Raw genomic sequence first — 21143 nt, 5'->3', positions numbered from 1 at the left:
AGACAATGATACATTTTTAGACAATGCAATTTTTAGTGATGTCAATGTTTCACAACAGTAGCTTGGTAAACACCCATAACTGTCGAATACGGGGTAGCAAAAACTTTCATGAAACTTTGCAGCACGTTTGTGATAGCCCGAAGGTCAATTTTTTTGTGCCCAAAGCAAGCAAATACTGTTCTTCCAGTAGGCAATTGTAAATCGTATTGTTTGGCTTCAAAATTTTCTAATTCCGTAGTTAAACAATGATAATCAAGATTCACACCATTACTATCACCAAGATGGGGACAACACTCACTACTGCGTAGAAGTTCAAGATTTTCTTGACACTTGATTCCCAGGTCTGTGGATTGGTCATGAAGGTCCAGTTGCATGGCCACCTCGCTCCTCAGATATGACCCTGCTAGATTTTTTTTTTGTGGGGTTTCATTAAAGATCAGGTTTATGTACTACCTTTGCCTGCTGATGTTGTTGAGCTAAGACTTCGAATTAATGCCACAGCTGAAGACGTAGTGCTTGACTTGCTGGCTAGAGTCTAGAATAAAATCGACTTCAGAAGCTTTTAAAGTTGTGAAGTCCTTTTTGAATCACATGGTGTTAAGATGTGTAAGTTTATATCACAAGTCAAATTGTTTGTTACATATTGCAGTATGGTTATTGTAATAGTTAAAATTATAGTTTTGTGGGTTTCTGTTCACAGTTTGAATGAAAATTTTTCTTAAATATAAAAAAATGTTTCAGTCCAATTGTTTTTGTAAAATGGAAATGCAAATAGTCTCTTAGTGTATATTTCAGCTGCTGAATATCTGCATTTGGTAAAAACAAAATTGCTCAGATTCAATAAGATGATTTCAAAGAAATTGTGTTGATAAAAGTTGTTACACACTAAATTCATTAATAGTATTATTAAAATCATGTTTATTTTTTTATTTTTCAGGCACGATTCTATGCACCAAGTACAATTTTTATTGATGAGGTTGACTCACTGTGTTCCCAAAGAGGATCTGATTCTGAACATGAAGCTTCCCGAAGGTTTAAAGCTGAACTTTTGATACAAATGGATGGACTTAATTCATTGGGGTAAATTATTTAATATATATTTTTTTTAACCATCTTCACTATATATTTTACTTAATTCAGGTCTCCAAAATGTTAGTCTTTTTTTCTGTAATTTAGGTTAAATCTTTTACAATATTTAAGAAATAACTAAAGCCAAAATATAATACCTCTTCTAGCAAGTTTTATAAAAATTAGATTTGTTGTTCAAATGTTTGATATATTCAAGGAGTCCAAATATTCATTTTTGTATGATGTCTTTAAATATTCAGTAGAGCTTGTAAAATTGGATTCCCTTTGCAGGGGTAAGGTTGTATTTTTACTTACTTAGAAACATTTGTCGATGTACTGTGATACATCAACTCCACAGTTCCGGAGTTTGGTGCCTGAATTTCATAAATAGGCACCTAAAACTCATTTTCAGCTGTGTAGGTAACACTAGGTATGTGGTAAATTGAAAGCTAAAAATAGTAATTACCATTTCTTTTTCTAAGCAAAATACCAGATTTCCTTTTTAGGCTAAGTAAAGTTCTATAGTAATGGTTACAGTTGCAGACCAAATATTTATATATTCTTTGCATACCAAAAAATATATCATTACTTTCAGAATTGTTTTGTAATTCATTTTTCAAAAATATTTATTTATTTTTTAATTATTAAAGTAAATTTGAAGCTCTTTTAATAAATTAATAAATCTGGTTACAGTTAAGAATAAAATTAAACTGAATTGTTGGAAGTTCTTTAAAGAAATGTTATAAAATTGATGATGGTTTGAAAAAAATCTCGAGGACTTTACTCTTATTTGCTGGTACAGTGGCTTTTAAGAAAACTTTTAAAATATTTTTTAGTACTATTGAAGCCCACTATCCTTGGTCTAGAAAATCTAATCATAAAAATAATGTTTTTAAAAATTAAAACTTTTATTAATGCTTTTAAACATCTTAACATTTAAATAATGTTAAACATTTTTAAATAACAGTTAACTTTTCTTAATAATGTACAGTTATTCCTAATTATTTTTTTGAATTGAATTAAAATTTATGGTGAGAAATGTACAAAAAGGAAAGTCAAAATTTAATAAGACATTGAAAATGTTCTTCTAACATGTTTTGTACTGATATCTGTTTGAAAATAACGACAGCTGTGGTAAAGATATAGCATTTTATTTATGATAATGAGGATCTAGTTAATGAATAATCTATGACTCTTTATAATAGAATTGAAATACAGAGTGAGCTACATAAAATTGAACCTATAACGTATTCACTGCAGAATCGGTAGGTTATGTTGGAATGAAATTTTATGAATGATAAAGATAAATTAAATAAGAAAAACATAAAACGTAATTTAAAAGATGTTCAAATTGACCACTCTGGGCATCGATGCACTTTAGTGCTCGACTGTTCATAATGAGAGTCGTGTGACGCAAAACGTTGTCAGTTGCATTGATTTCTCGTTGAATGTTCACCTTTAGCACAGAAATTTTTTAAAGAAGATAAATTATTTAAACAAGTACTAAATACAAACATAAATTAATAATAGTCATATCAACTAAAATAACATTTCTGATAACATGGTTTTCCTTTTGATTACGTTTCAATCCACTAGAGTAGCTTTATATTCTCTTCAGTATACTGTTTACATGCAAACAGTGATGCTTGTATATGTATTTTAACTTCTAACTTAATTATACATTTTTAACTCCTGATGAAGGTTTGAAAAAACCAAAAGATCTCGAGGACTTTACTCTTATTTGCTGGTAAGGTGGATATATTACTTATTAATTATTTTTAATTATTTTAACAAAAGGAATTTTGTGAACAGCCTCTGAAATGTTATCATGACAAAGGAGGGGACTCTTTTCAATATTCCATTATAATGACTTAGAAAAAAAAATGGTGGAGGATGGAATACTAGCATTATTGTTCGCATAATAAAAAAAATTCAAAACAAAACCCTCTCCAAAAAAAATGCTCTTGACCGTGTTTCTGGAATCCAAACAAGTGTACATAACAGATTGATTACCTGGAAGTAAGGTTGACTATAAATTCTATGTGATAGATAGAAATAAAAAATCAGTGTAGGAGATGTGTATCGTATTAGACATTCAATGAAGCTGATAATTCTTTAACACGATAATGCTTGGCCACACACATCGCCTGCATTTGCTGAGGCTCTTGGTAAATTGAAATTTGAACCTATTCCGTGCCATGCAAGTTTTGCTTCTTTCCATAATTAAAGAAGTCCAGCATTATTATATTCAGTCTTATTGTTAGCCACTAAATAGGAAACGTAAGCCATCCAAACTAGTTCACAGGCAGGTTGTACCTCATCAGACAAGTTTGTGTTGTACCGTTATCTGATCCAGACCCATATGATCTAAATCAAGGAAGAAGGAATCAAAAACAGGGAAAAGGGTTTGATATTAATAAGAACAATCTACCAAAAAAATAAAATGCAATATTTCTCAAAAAATCCCACCCAGTGATTAATTTCAATCTAAGCTTCAGGCATAACCCATCTAACTTTCCTATGGTTGCTTTGTTTAAAAGGTGATAGCTAAGAGTATTACCAATCAATCATTTTTCATTAATCAGCTTAAACATGCATTATGAAAAAAATTCATTTTATCTAAACACTAAAGAGAATAACCAAGAATAGTCTCAGGCCTTCTAAAAGAAAAAAAAACATGCTTGTCCAACCAAATTTTTGGTGTCATATAGAAGCATCCAAAAGAGAATGGTGAACAGTTCAGTAACATCCACTGGAGGGTGTCTTTAATCTTATGCTATAAGATTAATTTATACAACTTGAGTCATCCTTGTTTACTACCAGTACTGTTTGTTTTCTGAGAATTGAAACATGTTTATTATAAAATAAAAAATTGTTATTAAATTTTTAAATGACGATTGTTCTTGAAGATACATCTGCAATACTATGGAGAAAGGAACTAGAAAACTACTAGGAAAAGCTTTTCTTTGTATTTAGAAATTGTCATATAACATTTTTTTTATTTTATAATAAAAATATTTTAATTCTCAGAAGATAAACAGAGGTAGTAACAAGGTTGACTCAAATCATGTAAATTAATCTTATACTAGTTATCTAGTTCCTTTCTCTGTGGTGTTGCAGGTATTGTATTTTCAAGTATAATAGACCTCCTGCTATGAGAACATAATTGGTTCTTGGAGAGTGGAGTTAATTGAGCAGTTGTAAGCAATGGTTTACAATACTTTGCAAACTTGATTCCTTACAGTACCTTTGAACTCTTGCCAAGTTGACCCTACTGTTGAAGTTGAGTCCTTCAAGACCTCCTTCAGGTTGTTTAAATTGCAGATATTTTATTGTTTTATGTTGTGTAAAAAACATGGCTACAGAGTCTATAACAACCAAGTGAGGTATCTCTAATAATTGCTATGTTCGCCACAGTAATAAGTATTTCTATTCGAGATCTGTTTTATCAACAATGAATTCCAAATGAGCCAAATAACCTTTGTTTATCTCTTTGATAATTTGTTGAGGTAGTATTCAATGGCTGAAATATTCATTATTTTAATGTTCTTTTTTCAGATTCATCTTATAAAATGGAAAAAACCTTTTGTTGTGACATATTTTGTAGATAATCATCCAGTAAAATTCATTTGATTTACTACGTGAGACTTTCTAAAGTTGTTTGAGTATTGATTCTCTTTTATGTCACTAAAAAACACTATACATGTATGAAGATGTATTATATTAGTGCAATTATGTAGATAATTAATTAGATAAATGTTAATAAATAATTTTAAAAAATTTAATTAATAACTGCACGTTATTAATGCAACCCAAAAACATGGCAGTAGAGATCTTTTAAAATGTAATAAGTATTGCAACTAAGTTCATAGCAGATCAACATGAGAAAATTGATTTAAAAATCTTAAATCCCTGAATCATTAATTTTAAAAAGAATTTTACTTGAAGGTACAAAATACAGTGAAATTTGTTAAAGCAATTTTGGAATCAATTTATCCATGATACTTTCTTCCAATGGAAGAAAGTATCAAATCTTGGGTAATGGAAGAGAAATAGTAATAATAATAAAAACATGTTATATTGGATAAATTATTTTTGATTATGTTAACCATTATGTATATTACATACTGGTTAAATAAATTGATACATATAACCAAAAGGAAAGAAATAGGCATAATTAACATCTCTTTTCTTTGTGTAACTTGACAATCACTTGTTTTAACTCAATTAATGGGATTGTTTATTAGTTGGTCATTTTAGTAAGTGACGTTTTAGAGGTTCTACTGTTATTAGAAAGTGAGTTGTATTAGAGATCTATTATTTTATACAACCTTATTTCATCTTGTTTTGTTTTTCTATTAATTATTACCTGGATCAGTTTTATCAGAAAATCGGTAGGTTAATAACACAAATAATGAATCCAAGAAGGTAAGTTACAGTAAGTGGCTATTACAGGAGATAAATTAATCAAGGATCTGCTGCACTTTTTTTATGGTGATTTATTTGAATAATAAATTTAGATTTTATAAAAATAGGAACAGCTTTTTTAGGTAGCACCAGTTTAAATTTCTTAATTGGACTGACTTCTTAAATATTTCTGTAACCAGGATCAATTCCTGGCAAAAGTTTCATGTTTTACATATGGTATTTTAATATAGGAATAATAATTTCTGTAAGCTGGGACAATGTACAGAGAAAATAGGAAATCATTACAAATACTAAAAATTCAGTAATAAAATGGTGCTAAATTATGCAAGCCATATTTTATCCCAGTATTGATATTTTAACTAAAGATCCTGGAAAAACAGGAAGAGAGGAAAAAGTTAAAATTAAGAGAATTTTAACTTTAACTTTTATATAAAGAGAGAAAATTTTTATTTTTTAATATCATTAATTAGATTATATTGTGAAAATATGTTTATAGGAGTGAAGAAAAGACAATTATGGTTTTAGCGGCGACAAATCATCCATGGGATATTGATGAAGCATTTCGAAGACGATTCGAGAAAAGAGTTTACATACCTCTGCCTAATGGTAATAAAATTGTTTACTTATTTATTTTTTCCATATATATGAAGATATTCTTGAAAGCATTAATATATTAAATTTTTAGCAAGGTTTTAAAAAAGACTGTCTAATGATTCAGCCATCTCTCAGTTTTTGGAAAATATTTTAAATTCTTTTGATAACAAAAAGATTCCATTTTACCAGTTTATTTTTTGCAATTTCAATAAATTATTCAATTTATTTCACATTTTTTATGATGAAAAATCTTAGCTATTGCATTAGTGAAATTGTTTATAATTGGTTAAAATTATACTTTACTAATTATAAACAAGTAATTGAAATTTCATCTTTTGACAAGAATACACATTTATGAATTTAGGCTCTCATTTCAAGATTAAAACACCCTGAGTGCCTCAGGGAAGTGTTCTCAGTCTATTGCTTTTATTGTTATTTATTAATGATCTACCCCAGATCTTGTGTCATTCATTTTAACCTTCTTAACCTATGATAGAACTGTATCTATATCTGAAGATAATTATTTAAAAGGAAATAAAAATTCTACAAAATGTCAAAATGTTTCATTATACTTCTTGTAGTTGTAATATTGCTGATCACATGGATGGAATCCGATTAATGATAATGACAGTATTTCTGTTGCCATTAAAGTAAAGATTTCTGAGTGTTTTCTTATATGACAAGTCTCTTGAATAGTAATAAAATTGATGTCCTTAACAACAAAATCAAATCATACTGTTTTACTTTTTAATACCTAAATAAAAACGCTAAGTTTGTCACCATTGCTAAATATTTATTATATATTACCACCTAAAGTATAATGTGTCATCTCTTGGAGCTCCTTCGAAAAGTCAAAACAAGTTTTTACAATATAAAAATGGGCTGTCAGATCATCATTTGGTGCCCATAAATATTGGTTTTATAGATTGTTATTTAGAAAATTAAATTGCAATTTCTTTAAATACGGAAACAATATATTACATATGGATTAATTTTTAAATAATGAATTAATAAATTTTTAACCATACTTTTTCTGCATCCATTCAACTTGCACATACATATTATTTTTTGTAGTATTTTATGTTTAATCTAAATATTATTTAATGTCTATATTTTAAATGATTAATATGGATTTAAATAAATTTATTTTTTACCTTGTAATTTGTTTTTTATATTTATAATTTATTTTATAATTACATGATCTATATATATCATGTATTATTATGTAAGAAAGATACATTTATTTAAGAGAATTGAAATAAAGGATCAACAATATCAGTAGCACTAACTATTAATATGATTGCTGTACGTTACAGCAATCATATTAATAGTTAGTGCTTATGATATAGTTTTATTATTAATCGTATTAATAGTTAGTGCTATTGATATTGTTGATCCTTTGTTTCAATTCTCTTAAATGTTTCATTCTTACATGATATATAATTACATGCTTAACACTAGGATGCAATACCCATTTAAAAGCATTGTACAACTAGTGTTGTTGAATTTGGATATCTAAGGGAACCAGTTTATTAAATTTTTTTATTATTTTACTGGTGCTTTGAGTTCTGTATCTTACTTAGCTCTATTCTGAGATTCACTCAGTATTGTATCATCTTAGGTCTGCTCAGTACCAGTTATTATGTTATTTATTGTTATCTAAAATAATTAAAAAGATCCTTTGATATGTTGAAAGTTGTGTTTTATAAAATGATAATTTTCTCTGTTTTGAGTTAGCAACATATGTAGCATTTAGAAAGTTGAATTACAATCAATGAAATAATATTTTTTCATTACTATTTTATTCATTAAAAAGAATGAGATATGGTAAACAGTAATTAGAATAAAATTATATATATTCAAAAAATAAAAATCTGAAACTAAACGTGTATCTTTGGATTTCTGTGGTTAAATATACAATGAGTGAGATATAAATTGGAGCATTTGTAGATATAAATAGTAGAATATACAGAATATGACCACAAAAAATTACTTAAGTTTCTTGATCTCATCTCAATATTTATCTCAACCATGCTTTTAAAATACATAGAAAAATATACAAGTGGCTGACGTATCAAAACACTCCTAACACATGTTACACATATATGTCACCACCACCTAACACACATCTTTTCTTATTGAAAAATAAATCGATGAATGTAAAATAACATATAACACCTGCTCCAAAAAAAATAGTTATCCACCCATATTTATATGCAAAGTGATTCATCAAGTATAAAATATATACTAAAAAATTTAAAATACACTCAGTGTCAGAAAACACATAAAACTTCAAATCAAATAACATTCATATAAAATTGCCAGTATTTTCAAGAAAGAAAGTTAATCTGTTACTTTCTGAACAACAAACAAGATCATGCAGCAAAGGTAACAGAATACACATTGCCTAATAGCAACCCAGTATACAAATTAAACTATAATGTTTCAGTTAAGTAGTACATCAGAAAGACTGGATATACATTCACTTACCAACGGAATACAGAATGAACTTTAGAAATTAAATCATAGAAAAAGGAAGAAAGGATGGCTGAAGAGCAAACCAATAGATTAGTTAATCTAAAAAATTAGCTAGTCGATAATTCAATGGAACATTAGTGGATGTTTGTGAAACATCCATCGGCTCCAACAAACACTTGGTCCATGATGTAGACCTAATTTGTATATGCCTGCAAGAAAAACATTTCTGCCAAAATGAAACTTTCCAAATAAGAAGAATTTTAATTGGAAGGAGGAACACATAACACGATTAATTGTTTAGCTTCCCTTACCTATACTGCTGGTGGGGAACTTTAATGCACACATAAAATGTGCAACAATTTTTATATGCATGATGTACAATGATACTAACAGTAACTGAATTTTTTTTTTATATCTACAAAATATATTATAAAACTAAATAATTACATTTGTTTATTACAAATATGTAAGACTTTTAATTATAGTTACATAATTTTTGTAAGTATTGATAATGATTGTTTAATAATTGAAATATCAACTACTTTTACATTTTTTTTTACTTTTTACAAATGGTTGTTTAGTCTTCTATTTGTTTTATTCTATTCTTAAAATAATTGTTTCTTTTACATTTTTGTTAGTAGAAACATTTCCTGTCTCAACTTAAAAATCATTTAAACAAAAATTCATAGTTTTCAAATTTATTTTAGCTGAAACAAGATCAGCTCTAATGAAGCTTTGTATGGAGGGTATTACAATGGATCCAACATTAGATTCTAATACAATTGCTGAGAAACTTGATGGTTATACTGGATCAGATATAACTAATGTTTGCCGGTTAGTATAATTTTATTATTTTAATAATAATTTTATTATTAGTATAATTTTAGTATTTTTCTCTTTATATGTTAATGTAGCTTTAAGCAGCGGTTGGTATCTTGCTGATGTATGTACATTAGGTTATGTGTATTTAAAAAATCCTTTACAATTTTATTTTTAGGAAACTATATTATTTATTGTAAAAAAACTGATTGAATTGTTTTTTAAACTAGTTCTTTTTTATAAATCATAAAACTTGACTTTTATTACTGTGTAATTTCAACATTATAATGATACTTATAGATTGTTTATGCTGAGATTGTTGTAATTTATCTGTACAACTGATTTTCTATATGATAGAACCTTGGATGCATGATTTACTGAAAAATAATGTTTATTAACGCTAACTGTCTTACAGAGATAACTATTTACCTCATACTGAGTATGAATAAATTGCATAGACTATAGATTTATTATATGGTACATTTTATGAATTTTTGTGTAGTTTGAGAATACAGAAATAGTTAGAACAGACTGCAATATCAAATAGCAGTTGAAATGATTGCAAAGAAAAATTTTATTCAGTCTGTCAAAATTAATAACATTGATCCATATATATAGAACTGCTGGATTTTTTAATTGTAAATTGTATGATTGATGAAGTATTTGTTGCACTATTTAATATATTGCTACAATTATCTGTATGTTGAACAACCAATTTGTGTTGAACAACCATCCTGTTCATATCTATTCAGTGTTTGACAAAAACTTTGAAGATTAATGATTTGTTAAGTTTCAAGAATGTTATCAGATTGTTACTAATAAAAGAAGTTATATTAACTGTTTTAAAAATACTGAAAGTTTTATTAGAAAGTCTTTAGAAACACAAAGATTTGACCTGTAAACAATTTTTTTAAATAAGGTATGTAAAATAGGCTTTAATGCAGATCCTTTTCTTGTTAATCTGACAAAACTTGAATTTGTAATATAATTCCCTCCTTCCCAAAAAAAAAATAACTTTTACCAAGTTAAAGGTTGTTCATTTCTAAATTATTTTGTTAAAAACTGAGAATTACACTTGGAAAAAATGCAAGAATTTTTTTCATAAAATTACCGGTGTATGGCATTATTAAACCCTTCTTTATATAGGGTTGGTCAATAATTAAAAAGAAAAATGGGAACAGCAGAAAAACTATTTAACAGAATGAACTGAAACTGTTTGACATTCAAGTTGGTACATTAACAGAAAGTATTGCATGTTTGAAAAAAATCTTTATTACAAGATCCAATTGGCTGTAACTATAAATTTTACATGACTGTTGAAATGCGCATGTGCCCCGGCTCCCAGCATGCTGTGCACAAATGCAGATGCCATTTGCAGTCATAGCATCATTGTGCACAGTTTATATTTTGAAGTTGAATTCAAATAATTGAGCAGCCTGCATATTGTGAAATACAGCCCTGTAATTCAATTTTTGATAGCAAGGAGCATTCAGCAGTGGACATGCATCACCAGTTACGTGAAGTTTACAGATCTAATTAAATGAGTGATAGAAAAGTGCGTAAATGTGCAAGACTGTTCAAGGACGGATGGAACAATGTCTATGATGAACCACGATTCAGTTGACCTTATGTAATCACAGACAATTTGGTGTATGAAGTTGATGCAAAAATTCATGAAAACCATGATTTCCACTTTATTTCTGACATTCTCACAGGTTTCCAAGGTCATTGCTATACAGTTTCAAAAATCTTGCAGTATAAAAAACTATGCTCGTGATGGGTTCCCAGGCTGCTTTCTGAAGTACACAAAAAAAGGAGAATGGCTTTTGCTTTAGCACTTTTGACCTGATGCAGTGAAGAAGGAGATGAACCTTTGGACCACAGTGTCAAAGGGGACAAGACATTGGTTTCTCACTTCACTCCAGCATCAAAGCGGCAGTTAATGAAATGGCAACACCCAACATCTCTAGTCAAAGTGAAAGTCAAACAGACTATGTCAACTGTGTTTTGAGGTAGATATGATGTCCTGTTAATCGATTTTATGCCCAAAGTGACAACAGTAATGCATACTGTAAGACCTTAACGAAGCTTCAGCGTTAAGAATAAACAATGTGGTTTACTGTCATCTGGGAGTTTTGTTACTGCATGACCTCACTCTAGAGTTAATCGGACTTTTTGGATGGCAGCAAATGGGGCACCCACTGTACAGCCTGGACCTTGCACAGAGTAATTACCACCTGTTCCGCTACCTGAAGGCGATTTTCAGCGGTCAGCAGTATGACACCGATGAAGAAGTGAAAACAAAAGTTGAAGATTGGTTGTCTTCACAGGCGGCTGATTTCTAAAATGTTGGCATAAACAATTTAGTAAAACATTATGATAAATGTTTAAATAAACAAGTTAACTTTATAGAAAAGTAGCATAAAGTGTAAAGAGTGAAATAAAAAGAAGTATTTTGACAATATGTTTATTTGTTTTGTTTGTATTAAAAAGCAGATTTTACTTTGGTTCTGCTTGAAATCTGTTCGGAAGAATAGCATGATGTGATAATTTTTTGAAGATGTCAAACCGATCAAAATTTACTATTCAAATTTCACTTTGTGTTAAAACAATATGTAAAAAGTGTATTAACAGTGCAAATTTTTGTAAGTGGATCGAACAGTTTAAATCTGGCAATACAAGTGTCAATGATTTTCATCAGAGCAGAAGACCTGTGGGATTTTGATAATACTTTGTAAAATTGCATTAATGAAGGACAGTTGTATAAAAACTTGGGAACCTCTGAAATTTGTAGAGTGAATTTTTACACTATCCGTTACAGTAAACATTACAAGCTAAATTAGGAAACATGTTCAAGAAAGGTTCTGAGACAGTTGATTCAAAATCACAAGTAGACCAGGATCTACATTTTTACAGAACTTACAGTTTTTAACCTAAAATCTTTTAGATCGCATAATAACTTGTATGAAATTTGGATCTCAGAATATGGAATGGAAACATTCAAGTTTGTATACAAAGAAAAAATTCAAAACTTAATGCTTCAGCCAGTAAAGTGATACTAATTTTGTTTTGGAACTATGAAGGCCTAATTTATTGTAAGTATTTGGAAAAAAAAACAATGTCCAATCAATAGTGAATAAATTGAAACCCACAATAAGGAGGATTTTCTCTTAAAAGTCCTTATTCTTCCTTATGATAACATTGACCCTCATACTACTCAAAAGCCACAGGAAGTTATTCAAAAGTTGGGTCGGGAGGTGTTGCCATATTCACCTTACAGTTATTATGTGGTACAGTTTTAGCAACAGTGCAATTCAAAAAGGCAGTAATGAACAATTGCTGCAGTCGAAAATGGACAATTCTTTGCTACTGGATTAAGAAAGCTCACAGAAAAATGGGAAAGTGCTAAATCTTGCCAGTATTTATATTGAAAAGTATTGTTAATTTCATTGTCATTGAATAAATAATAATTTTTTTAGTCATTTGTCTCTTTAATTATTGAACGAACGCGTAGTTCAAAATGTAAAAAAAAAGTGTGATGTTGCAAAAAAATAATTTTTCTCCATTTGTATTAATTGTTCACATTTAAATTACTTTAAATGTGAACTTTACTATTTAACTTGTAAATAGTATGCTTACGGTACATTTGAAATGTGCTTATTTTTAAGCGCATTTCAAATAATTTATAAATTCTAAACTGATAAAAATGAAAGAATTTAATCATCAACTACTGAAGATTCATATAAAGTGTTAGTGTTGTTGAAATGATAATTACAATAATCTCATAGTTATAATTGCAGAAGTATTTAACAACTAATAATGTTCATTATAATCAGATTGCTGATGTGTTTATATTTTTATGGAAGTACAAAAACATTTAGAAAGATCATATAACATTTTACACTGTTGAAAAACTCTTAAAACATTACACAAAATAACAGAAATGAATTATAAAACAATACTGATGACTAGTTCAGTTTACTGATTAGTGGTATCTAGTCTAAATACCACTACTTTAGATGTGCTTCCAGCATCTCAAAGATTATATGTGTGGAGGTAGCTACTCTAGAATGATTAATCGAAGTAGTACATATAATTATTATTTTCAGAGATGCAGCGATGATGTGCATGAGAAGAAAAATTAGTGGTTGTACTCCAGCTGAGATTAAAAAAATGAAGAAATCTGATGTTGACCTTCCAGTAACTGCACAGGATTTTGAAGAGGCATTAGCAAAATGTAAAAAAAGTGTTAGCTCAAATGATGTTTCACGTTATCAGTCATGGATGGAAGAATTCGGAGCTTGCTGAGGAAAATCATTGCACTAATTAGTGCCGCCAAAATACCAGAATTATTATTAATAATAGTAATAATGCTAAAATGATAATAATAATGATAAATTAATATCTAGCATTATTAAATATTAATTGTAATGTTGAAGTTTATTATAATGAATATTTCTCCTTGAAATGTTTAAGGAAATTGTAGGTTGCGATAATGTAAATTTTTAAAGTGGAGTAGATGACGTGTGAAAAAAATCTTCATCAATAATGATTATTAAAAAAGTATTATTTAATATTTTTTATTTACTGACAGATAAATAATAATTTTTTATTTATAAACAGATATGTGTAATTAATGAGCTTAAATCAAATCTTAATATTTGATAATGTGCTTCTTAGGGAAATAAATTGATTTTATAACTGTAATAGTGTTATTTGTATTTTGATATTAATTATCAACGTTAAAGTTTCTTTAATGTTATTTTAATGACTTTAATTTTATTGTAAAATATAATCAAACTGGACTTTTCTAGTCATTAAGATATATCAGTTCCAGTCTGAGTAGAATGAAAGTAAATATTTATCTAATCTACATAAATCAGATTTAGGTGAATTCTATTTTAACTTGGATAGCATTTTTACTGACATTTATTTATAATATGTGAATTTTTCTAGTCTCTCTTTTTTTAAGTCTAAAAAGCTGTTTTTCAATACTTTTTTAATTTTGACCTAGTTAGATTATAAAATTAGGAAATTCCAAGTTTTGTTGGTCCCTTTTGGAACAAGATTAAGCCTGTACATCTTGACAACATTACCAGTGAGGTATCACATTCATCCATTGCTCAGGTACAGTGAAAACTGGTTTTACGAGATGTTACATGGTCCAGATTAGTTAGATGCCAATCTACAGTCAAAATTAAGAATTGTTGGTCCATAGTACAATAATAGAGTAATAAATTAATAATTTAAAAAAATATATATTACATGCTCTCTGATAATGTATATCATAGTGACTGATAAATGATTAATTTGATGTATAGGATTTTTAAAAGAATCACTTGTAACCCATTTATTAGTATTTCCTTAATAATTTGTTTTTTAGAAATTTCATATGACTGCCCTTCAACAAACTGGATTAAGCAAAAGTCTGAGTTTTTAAATCTAGATTAACATGTTTATATGACTTATCTTATATGACTTATTAACTTTAGTTGAAAGCGAATTTTCACCTCATTAAATGTCCCATGGGAACAAAACATTATTCACTCAATGTTTTGCTCAGGAGAATCATTTGTTATTTTAATTTCCAATTGGCTGATAGACACATTTGCTGCATCTGTAAATATTATATTAGTTTGACATCTTATTCCTTAACTGCTGTGTCAGTAAAGCTCTCCAAAAAGTAAGTCCTGTTGCAGCTTCTGGTCATGGTAGTGCGCACACATGCAGAGTTGGTCAGGTCATTGACAAAGCACTTATGACATTTTTATACATACATTCACGTATTACATAGGCTTCATGGTGTATTCTTATAATGGCTAAGTAAAAATAGAGACACCTGCAACCTATAAAATTTAGTTTTTGATCTGTTTCTTGAACAGAAGGATTGTAGACAGGCTAAATTCATTGTGAAATTTGAGAGTTCCAGTGAGGAGTGGGAGAAACATTCACATTGATGAACAGAGTGAGACATGTCAAACAATCTTCAGCTTGGAACAATATGACCATCCCCATACAGTCCAGATCTCACACAAAGTGATTTTCAACTGTTGTAATACTTAATAACTGAAATCCTTCTTTGGTGGCCAGCAGCTCAAAAGCCAATTATGTAGCTTACATCACAGATTGTATCAATGTACAAGAAGATACCAGAGTTCTTAACTATGATAAGCACCTCAACAGTATTGGAAACTATAGAAAAGTAGTGTAAGGTGTGTACTTCAAATAGCAATAAAAATATTTTGTAGGAATATTTTTTTAATTGCTCATCGGAATTTACATTCTGGAAATCCTTTGTATTAGGTTAAAATCATTAAAAGAATACATTAATTATAATCAAGAATATATATAGGTTTTTTTTTTTTGTTAGGAACTGCGGTTTAGGCATTCTCAATATAATATTTTTTTCTAGATTTTAACTCGTGTTATGGATTAATTTTTAAGTTTGATTAGCATTTTCTTTAGAAACATTTTTTGCTCTATTTAAAACAAAACATTATTTCTAAATGTTTTTGTTCTAACTTAAATCTTAATTTTTTTTTTTTCATTATTTCTTTGCATGTTTTGAAAGACAATTTATTATTATTAACTTTTATTCATTGATCTGAAATTGAAGATTTAAAACTAAAAAAGTAAGAAATGAAATTATTATATTTGAAATAAATAACAAAGAAAGAAATTTAAGAAGTTGTTTAGAATTACTTGTGCTCAGTGTTCTTGTTGACATTTAAAGTATATATATTTTTTTGTTTTAATGAAGCATAAGATTCAGATCTTGCAATGTTTCCTGTGACTTGGACTTAATTATCAGAATTTGTAATTTGTAATGTAGCATATTACAATCTGTATTGTTGCCCGAGGTTTACCTACTGATTATACTATTCAGAGGTGTAGAATTATAACATACAAGGTATAATACTTTCTTGCAGACATTCTTCTTAAGTTAATAACAGGTACATATATTAATTATACATGATATTTACTTAGTATTGAATATATTTCAAACAACCGCTTTCAGATTATTAATAATGAAAACTGCTCTTAAACTAGTGGCTTGGCAAGTTTGATTGTTTCTCTATTTCATTTATCTCTGTATACTCTATGACTTCCTTACAGCTAATTTTAGATCAAATTCATTTCGAATCATAACCTAGATGTGCATCCCATTCTGAGAATTTTCAGTAACTACATTTAACTACTCTTTAATTCGTCAACAGAATTGTACTATTTTTAAATATTTTCAGGTTGTATCAAGAACCATAGTGAACAGAGTGGAAGTGTTAGTTGTAAGTTGAAAATCAACTGAATTTTTTTAAGGATTCGGCATGTTATTGTGGAACATTATGTTCATTCCAATTAGGAAATCACTTGTAATTTTCTATTAAGATTTGAAATAGGATGTTATTCTTGAATACAGCCATCTCGTTTTTGGATTGTAACCTATGCTTCCTGACAGATTGCCTACAGCCTTCTATGATTTCAATCTAGATAGTATAAGATTACAAAATGAATTCCTAATAAAGAAAAATTGTACTTTAAACAGTAAGGCAGTTCACTATTGTTACCTAATGCTCAGAAAGGTGAATAACTGAGTAGACAACATAAGAATGATATCAATTAAATCATAAGTATGTAACATTGTTTGAAGAACATTATAATTTGGGACATCTTGCTGCCAAAGAATAAAAAGGAAAGGTACTGGATTTGTATTGCAGTTTTAATGACCACTACAATATGATTAATAGGTATAATTTTTGTTACTAAAAATTTTTAATATTTCATACAACATCTGTATCATTAGGAAAGGTTTAAAGGTGCACCTTATTATGTAAATGCTAAACAGGAAACATTTCCTGGATCAGGTCACAGGCATACCAAGAAATATATTGGTCTACAGTTCCTTTCATTCTCGGGATGAACCTAGCAGGCTAAGACTTGCACCTACAAAAAATGGAGAACATAAAAGGTTAGTTCTTGAGACAGAATGATCCACTTAATGGCAAATAACCCTGCCTGGAGGATAATTTAAAGAGTCTCTACTTACTGGCCATACTGCCTATAATCTCATAGGAGTAGGAAAGTTTTTCCCAGGTTTGAAATAGCATGATTACTTATCAAAAATTTTGCATTGACCAGCTTAGGTAAATGTTGCAACTAAATTACAATTATTCCAGAAATTAAAAATGCTACCTGAGAAAAGGTTTAGGCCTCCAAAAGGAACATCTTTACCCATCTGTGGAATATTTAGTGTGTTGGTTATTGAATTATAAACTGTTCAGCCAGACCTCCCTTAGAGGGCATTTTGTGATGCAAAAATATTCCTTAGGGAAAAATATATTTGTTGTAGAAATAATTACTAATAAAGATGTGTTTTAATTTTTTTTAACCTCCGGGACCACTGTTAGGTATTGCTTCAGAGAATGAGATGAATGAAAATTTTTGTAACATGTGAAAATGCCATGTCTGACCAGAACTTTTGGACCTTTGGATGAAGGACCGAGACGCTACCACTAACACCATTGAGGTTGGCATATGTAGTTAGTTATACAAGCACTCACACCACAGAGGCTGGCATATGTTGTTATATAAGTAGTGTCACCAAGTCTACAAGTATGAAAAAAGGGACTTCTACGTAAAATTTAGAGTTAACAGTTGTCCCAGGAGGTACAAACTCACTGTGGCCGATCCCCCTGATGTCAAAAAAAACAATTAACATGATTTTCTGTTTCTATGTATATAAACAAACAATTTTTTACAGATATTTTTATTTTTTTAATCTCTGCCTCTATTAATTGCTAGTTTTATTTATTTAATTTTTATCCATATTTCAGTAATAACTAATGTTATTAATTCACATAGAATTTAGATTGCAATTCTTTATATAACATTATTAATTGCTTTATATATTTAATTAGCAAAATATAAACATATCATTTTATTTGATATGCTCATCTTTTATTGTAAAACTGAAAAAAAATATTTGATTGTTATGTATATGTTAAAAATATTTTTATATACAAACATTTATTAAATAAATGTTATCAAATTTAAATTATGTTAGTAATATTGCTTCATTTGATTGTTTTTAGGGTGTTATTAAAGTTATTGTATTACTTCTTCCACAAACTCAATTTAATTATACTTTTCCTTATTTGTAATATGTAATATAATATGTAAGATATGCTGCTAAAACTGTAAGTAAAAATTTAATGGCTCCGTCCAGTATCTGTTCATGAATGTAAATAAATGTCTTTCTTGTTTTTGGTGTTAATATTATCAGATTTGTATATATTAATATGTTATTAAAATTTTTCATTAGATTATAAACTATTGGGTTTACAAATATCCAAAATTATTAAGACAAAATTAAAAATTAGTTGATGTAAAAGTTTTCCATAATCTAATTGTGATCCACATTATTTATTTTTCACAATAGCAAACAAAATTGTTACTTTGAATAATGTCAGTATTAACAAACAATAGAAGATTCATTGGTTTAAATTGTTTATCAAATTTAGTTTTCTTGATAGGCAATAAATACTAGTAATTTGAACTGGGGTTGTAAAGAGAATGATTAGATAGCAATTATAACTAAAAGCTAAATAACAATTAAACTAATAATTTTTGCATTCCAGGTTATTAAATACAATGATAACGTGTGTTTGTTACAGTGTGATAAAAATGCAGTTAAATATCATTTAATATTTTTTTAAAAACTAATTGAATTTAAAAAAAAAAAGAAGTTTTAAAATGATTTAGCTGAATGTGCTTGTAAATTAAACTACCTTTAGTATTAATGCTTAAAATTTTCCTGGTTTTCAGTGGTCATTTTCCATCCTTATGTCTGCTACAATGCAAGCTATAAATAATTGAATTAGTCATTTAAGAAAGTGTTCGATATTATCATTTGTAATTTTTCAGGAGACACATAAACCGTTTTTGTAAAGAAATTAGTAATTCATACTTAGTTCAATCCTGCAGTTATAAATTTCTACTGTAACTTAAAATAATGGAATTGAGCCTGTTTGTAAATGAATGGTCAAACAAAAAGAAAAAAAATGGTCAAGCAAATTGTGTAGGTGTAGTATAATGTAATGACATAGCGTGCATGTTACAAAATTAAACATTAAATTGAAGAAAAAATTTCGGTTTTTACATTTTTCTGTGTCTTTTTGCTAGTAGGCCATGCAAGTAGGTCTTTGTAAAAACATTGATGGTCATCTGGAATATAACGCAGCAGTTTTTATAAATCTTGTAGTTTTCTCTCATTGATGGGCACTTTTTCGATGAATACATAAACATTGGGTAGGCTCACAGGTGTTTACAGGTGAAATGTGTGACTGAAAAAAATTCTGATATACTTTGATGCACAAACTTGCTGTGGATGGTTGAAATAATAACTGAATTCCATAAATATTGTAGGCTGCAGTGTTATTTCTTTATAAACGTTCACCACCATCGGCTAACATTTAAAATATTATTTATAGCGGGATATAAATTTTACCGTAAACCTATTTTTTTTGCAGTGTTTACAACAATCTCAATGTATTGTAATCTCAATGTATTGAAGAATATATTCAAAATAAATCAAAATAAATCTTTTTATGAGACCAAAGTCTTGGTCACATGCAATAAATGAATGGTCTCTGACGGAAAAAATGAAAATTTTTTCAAATCATTTGGTCTCTGCTAAGGCTGTACATATTTCAATCAGAGAGTGATTTTTGTACAACATATCCATCAGAGAAGAGATAGAGTTGAATCACTGTATCTGGGCAAAATTTTTTATATAATCAAGAATGAAGGTGCAAACTTTGTGCCCTTTTTCCTTTCTTCTCCTTTGTATGCATACATAATAAGATTTTCCTGCACCTAGATTACATATGTTAAATACATAAACTCCTAGGTGTCAGAGATAAAATACATCCTGCACTGGGATCCACAGCAAGGGTAGATTTTACATGAAGTCGAAACAGAGTGAGATAATTGTATCGTCTTTATTACTTGCATCTTCACTCCTTCATTTTAGTAAAAAACATTTTAGCATGGTATTTGTGTACCATGTATTCAACTGCAGTGACTTGTTTGCCACATACATTCAATGTGGGGCTTTTCATTTTTACTACAAGTTGCTCACATGTGTCTATTTGGGGCTCCCCGAAAGTAAGTTCAAAGTTATTATTGAAATATTTCAAATAGAACTTGACTAGTGGGGTGCTCTTTTTGAACATTTCATACATTATTTTAACATTCAACCTTGCATCTAAATAATGATATTCTTGTGATGATTAATAATAACTGCATTTCACATGGAATTGAGAAATATGATAATGATTAGTCTACATTCATTTTCTGCTGTAGCTCAGTTCACATTACTGAAGCCCCTCACATCTAACTGTTTTAACTGCTATGAACTAAATTCCAAAATTGACCACTAGATGTCAGTAAGTTCATTATAAAAGGCCTCATATCCTGGAGTTAGTTGCTTCTGAAATGAAAGCAATATTCAATTTTTTTCAAATCGTTTGGTCTCTACTAAGGCTGTACATATTCCAATCAGAGAGTGATTTTTGTACCACACATTCATAAAAAAAGAGATAGAATTGGATCACTGTGTCAGCACAAAATGTTTTATATAATCAAGAATGAAGGAGCAAACTTTGCGTCCTTTTTCCTTTCACCTTCTTGCTATACACGCATAATAGATTTTCCACATGTACTGATGGGATCGAGTCATTCTTTACATAATATGTATC

General features: G+C 28.8%; 1 protein-coding gene across 1 annotated transcript in view; it reads left to right on the top strand.

Annotated features, from left to right (window-relative positions):
* kat-60L1 (katanin p60 ATPase-containing subunit A-like 1) overlaps window positions 1-14094 on the top strand; it is a 106220-nt gene extending 92126 nt beyond the window's left edge. Inside the window, exons 8-11 of the mRNA XM_075371237.1 lie at window positions 938-1080; window positions 5993-6102; window positions 9276-9402; window positions 13497-14094. Of these exons, the coding sequence (XP_075227352.1) occupies window positions 938-1080; window positions 5993-6102; window positions 9276-9402; window positions 13497-13695 (579 nt within the window). The 3' untranslated portion in view covers window positions 13696-14094. The remainder of the gene's footprint in view (window positions 1-937; window positions 1081-5992; window positions 6103-9275; window positions 9403-13496) is intronic.
* The last annotated feature ends 7049 nt before the right edge of the window (window positions 14095-21143 follow it).

The sequence above is a fragment of the Lycorma delicatula genome, chromosome 7, assembly GCF_047948215.1.
Source record: "Lycorma delicatula isolate Av1 chromosome 7, ASM4794821v1, whole genome shotgun sequence".
NCBI lineage: Eukaryota > Metazoa > Arthropoda > Insecta > Hemiptera > Fulgoridae > Lycorma > Lycorma delicatula.
The sequence above is the reverse complement of the archived record's forward strand: the minus strand, read 5'-3'. Positions and strand labels throughout refer to the sequence as shown.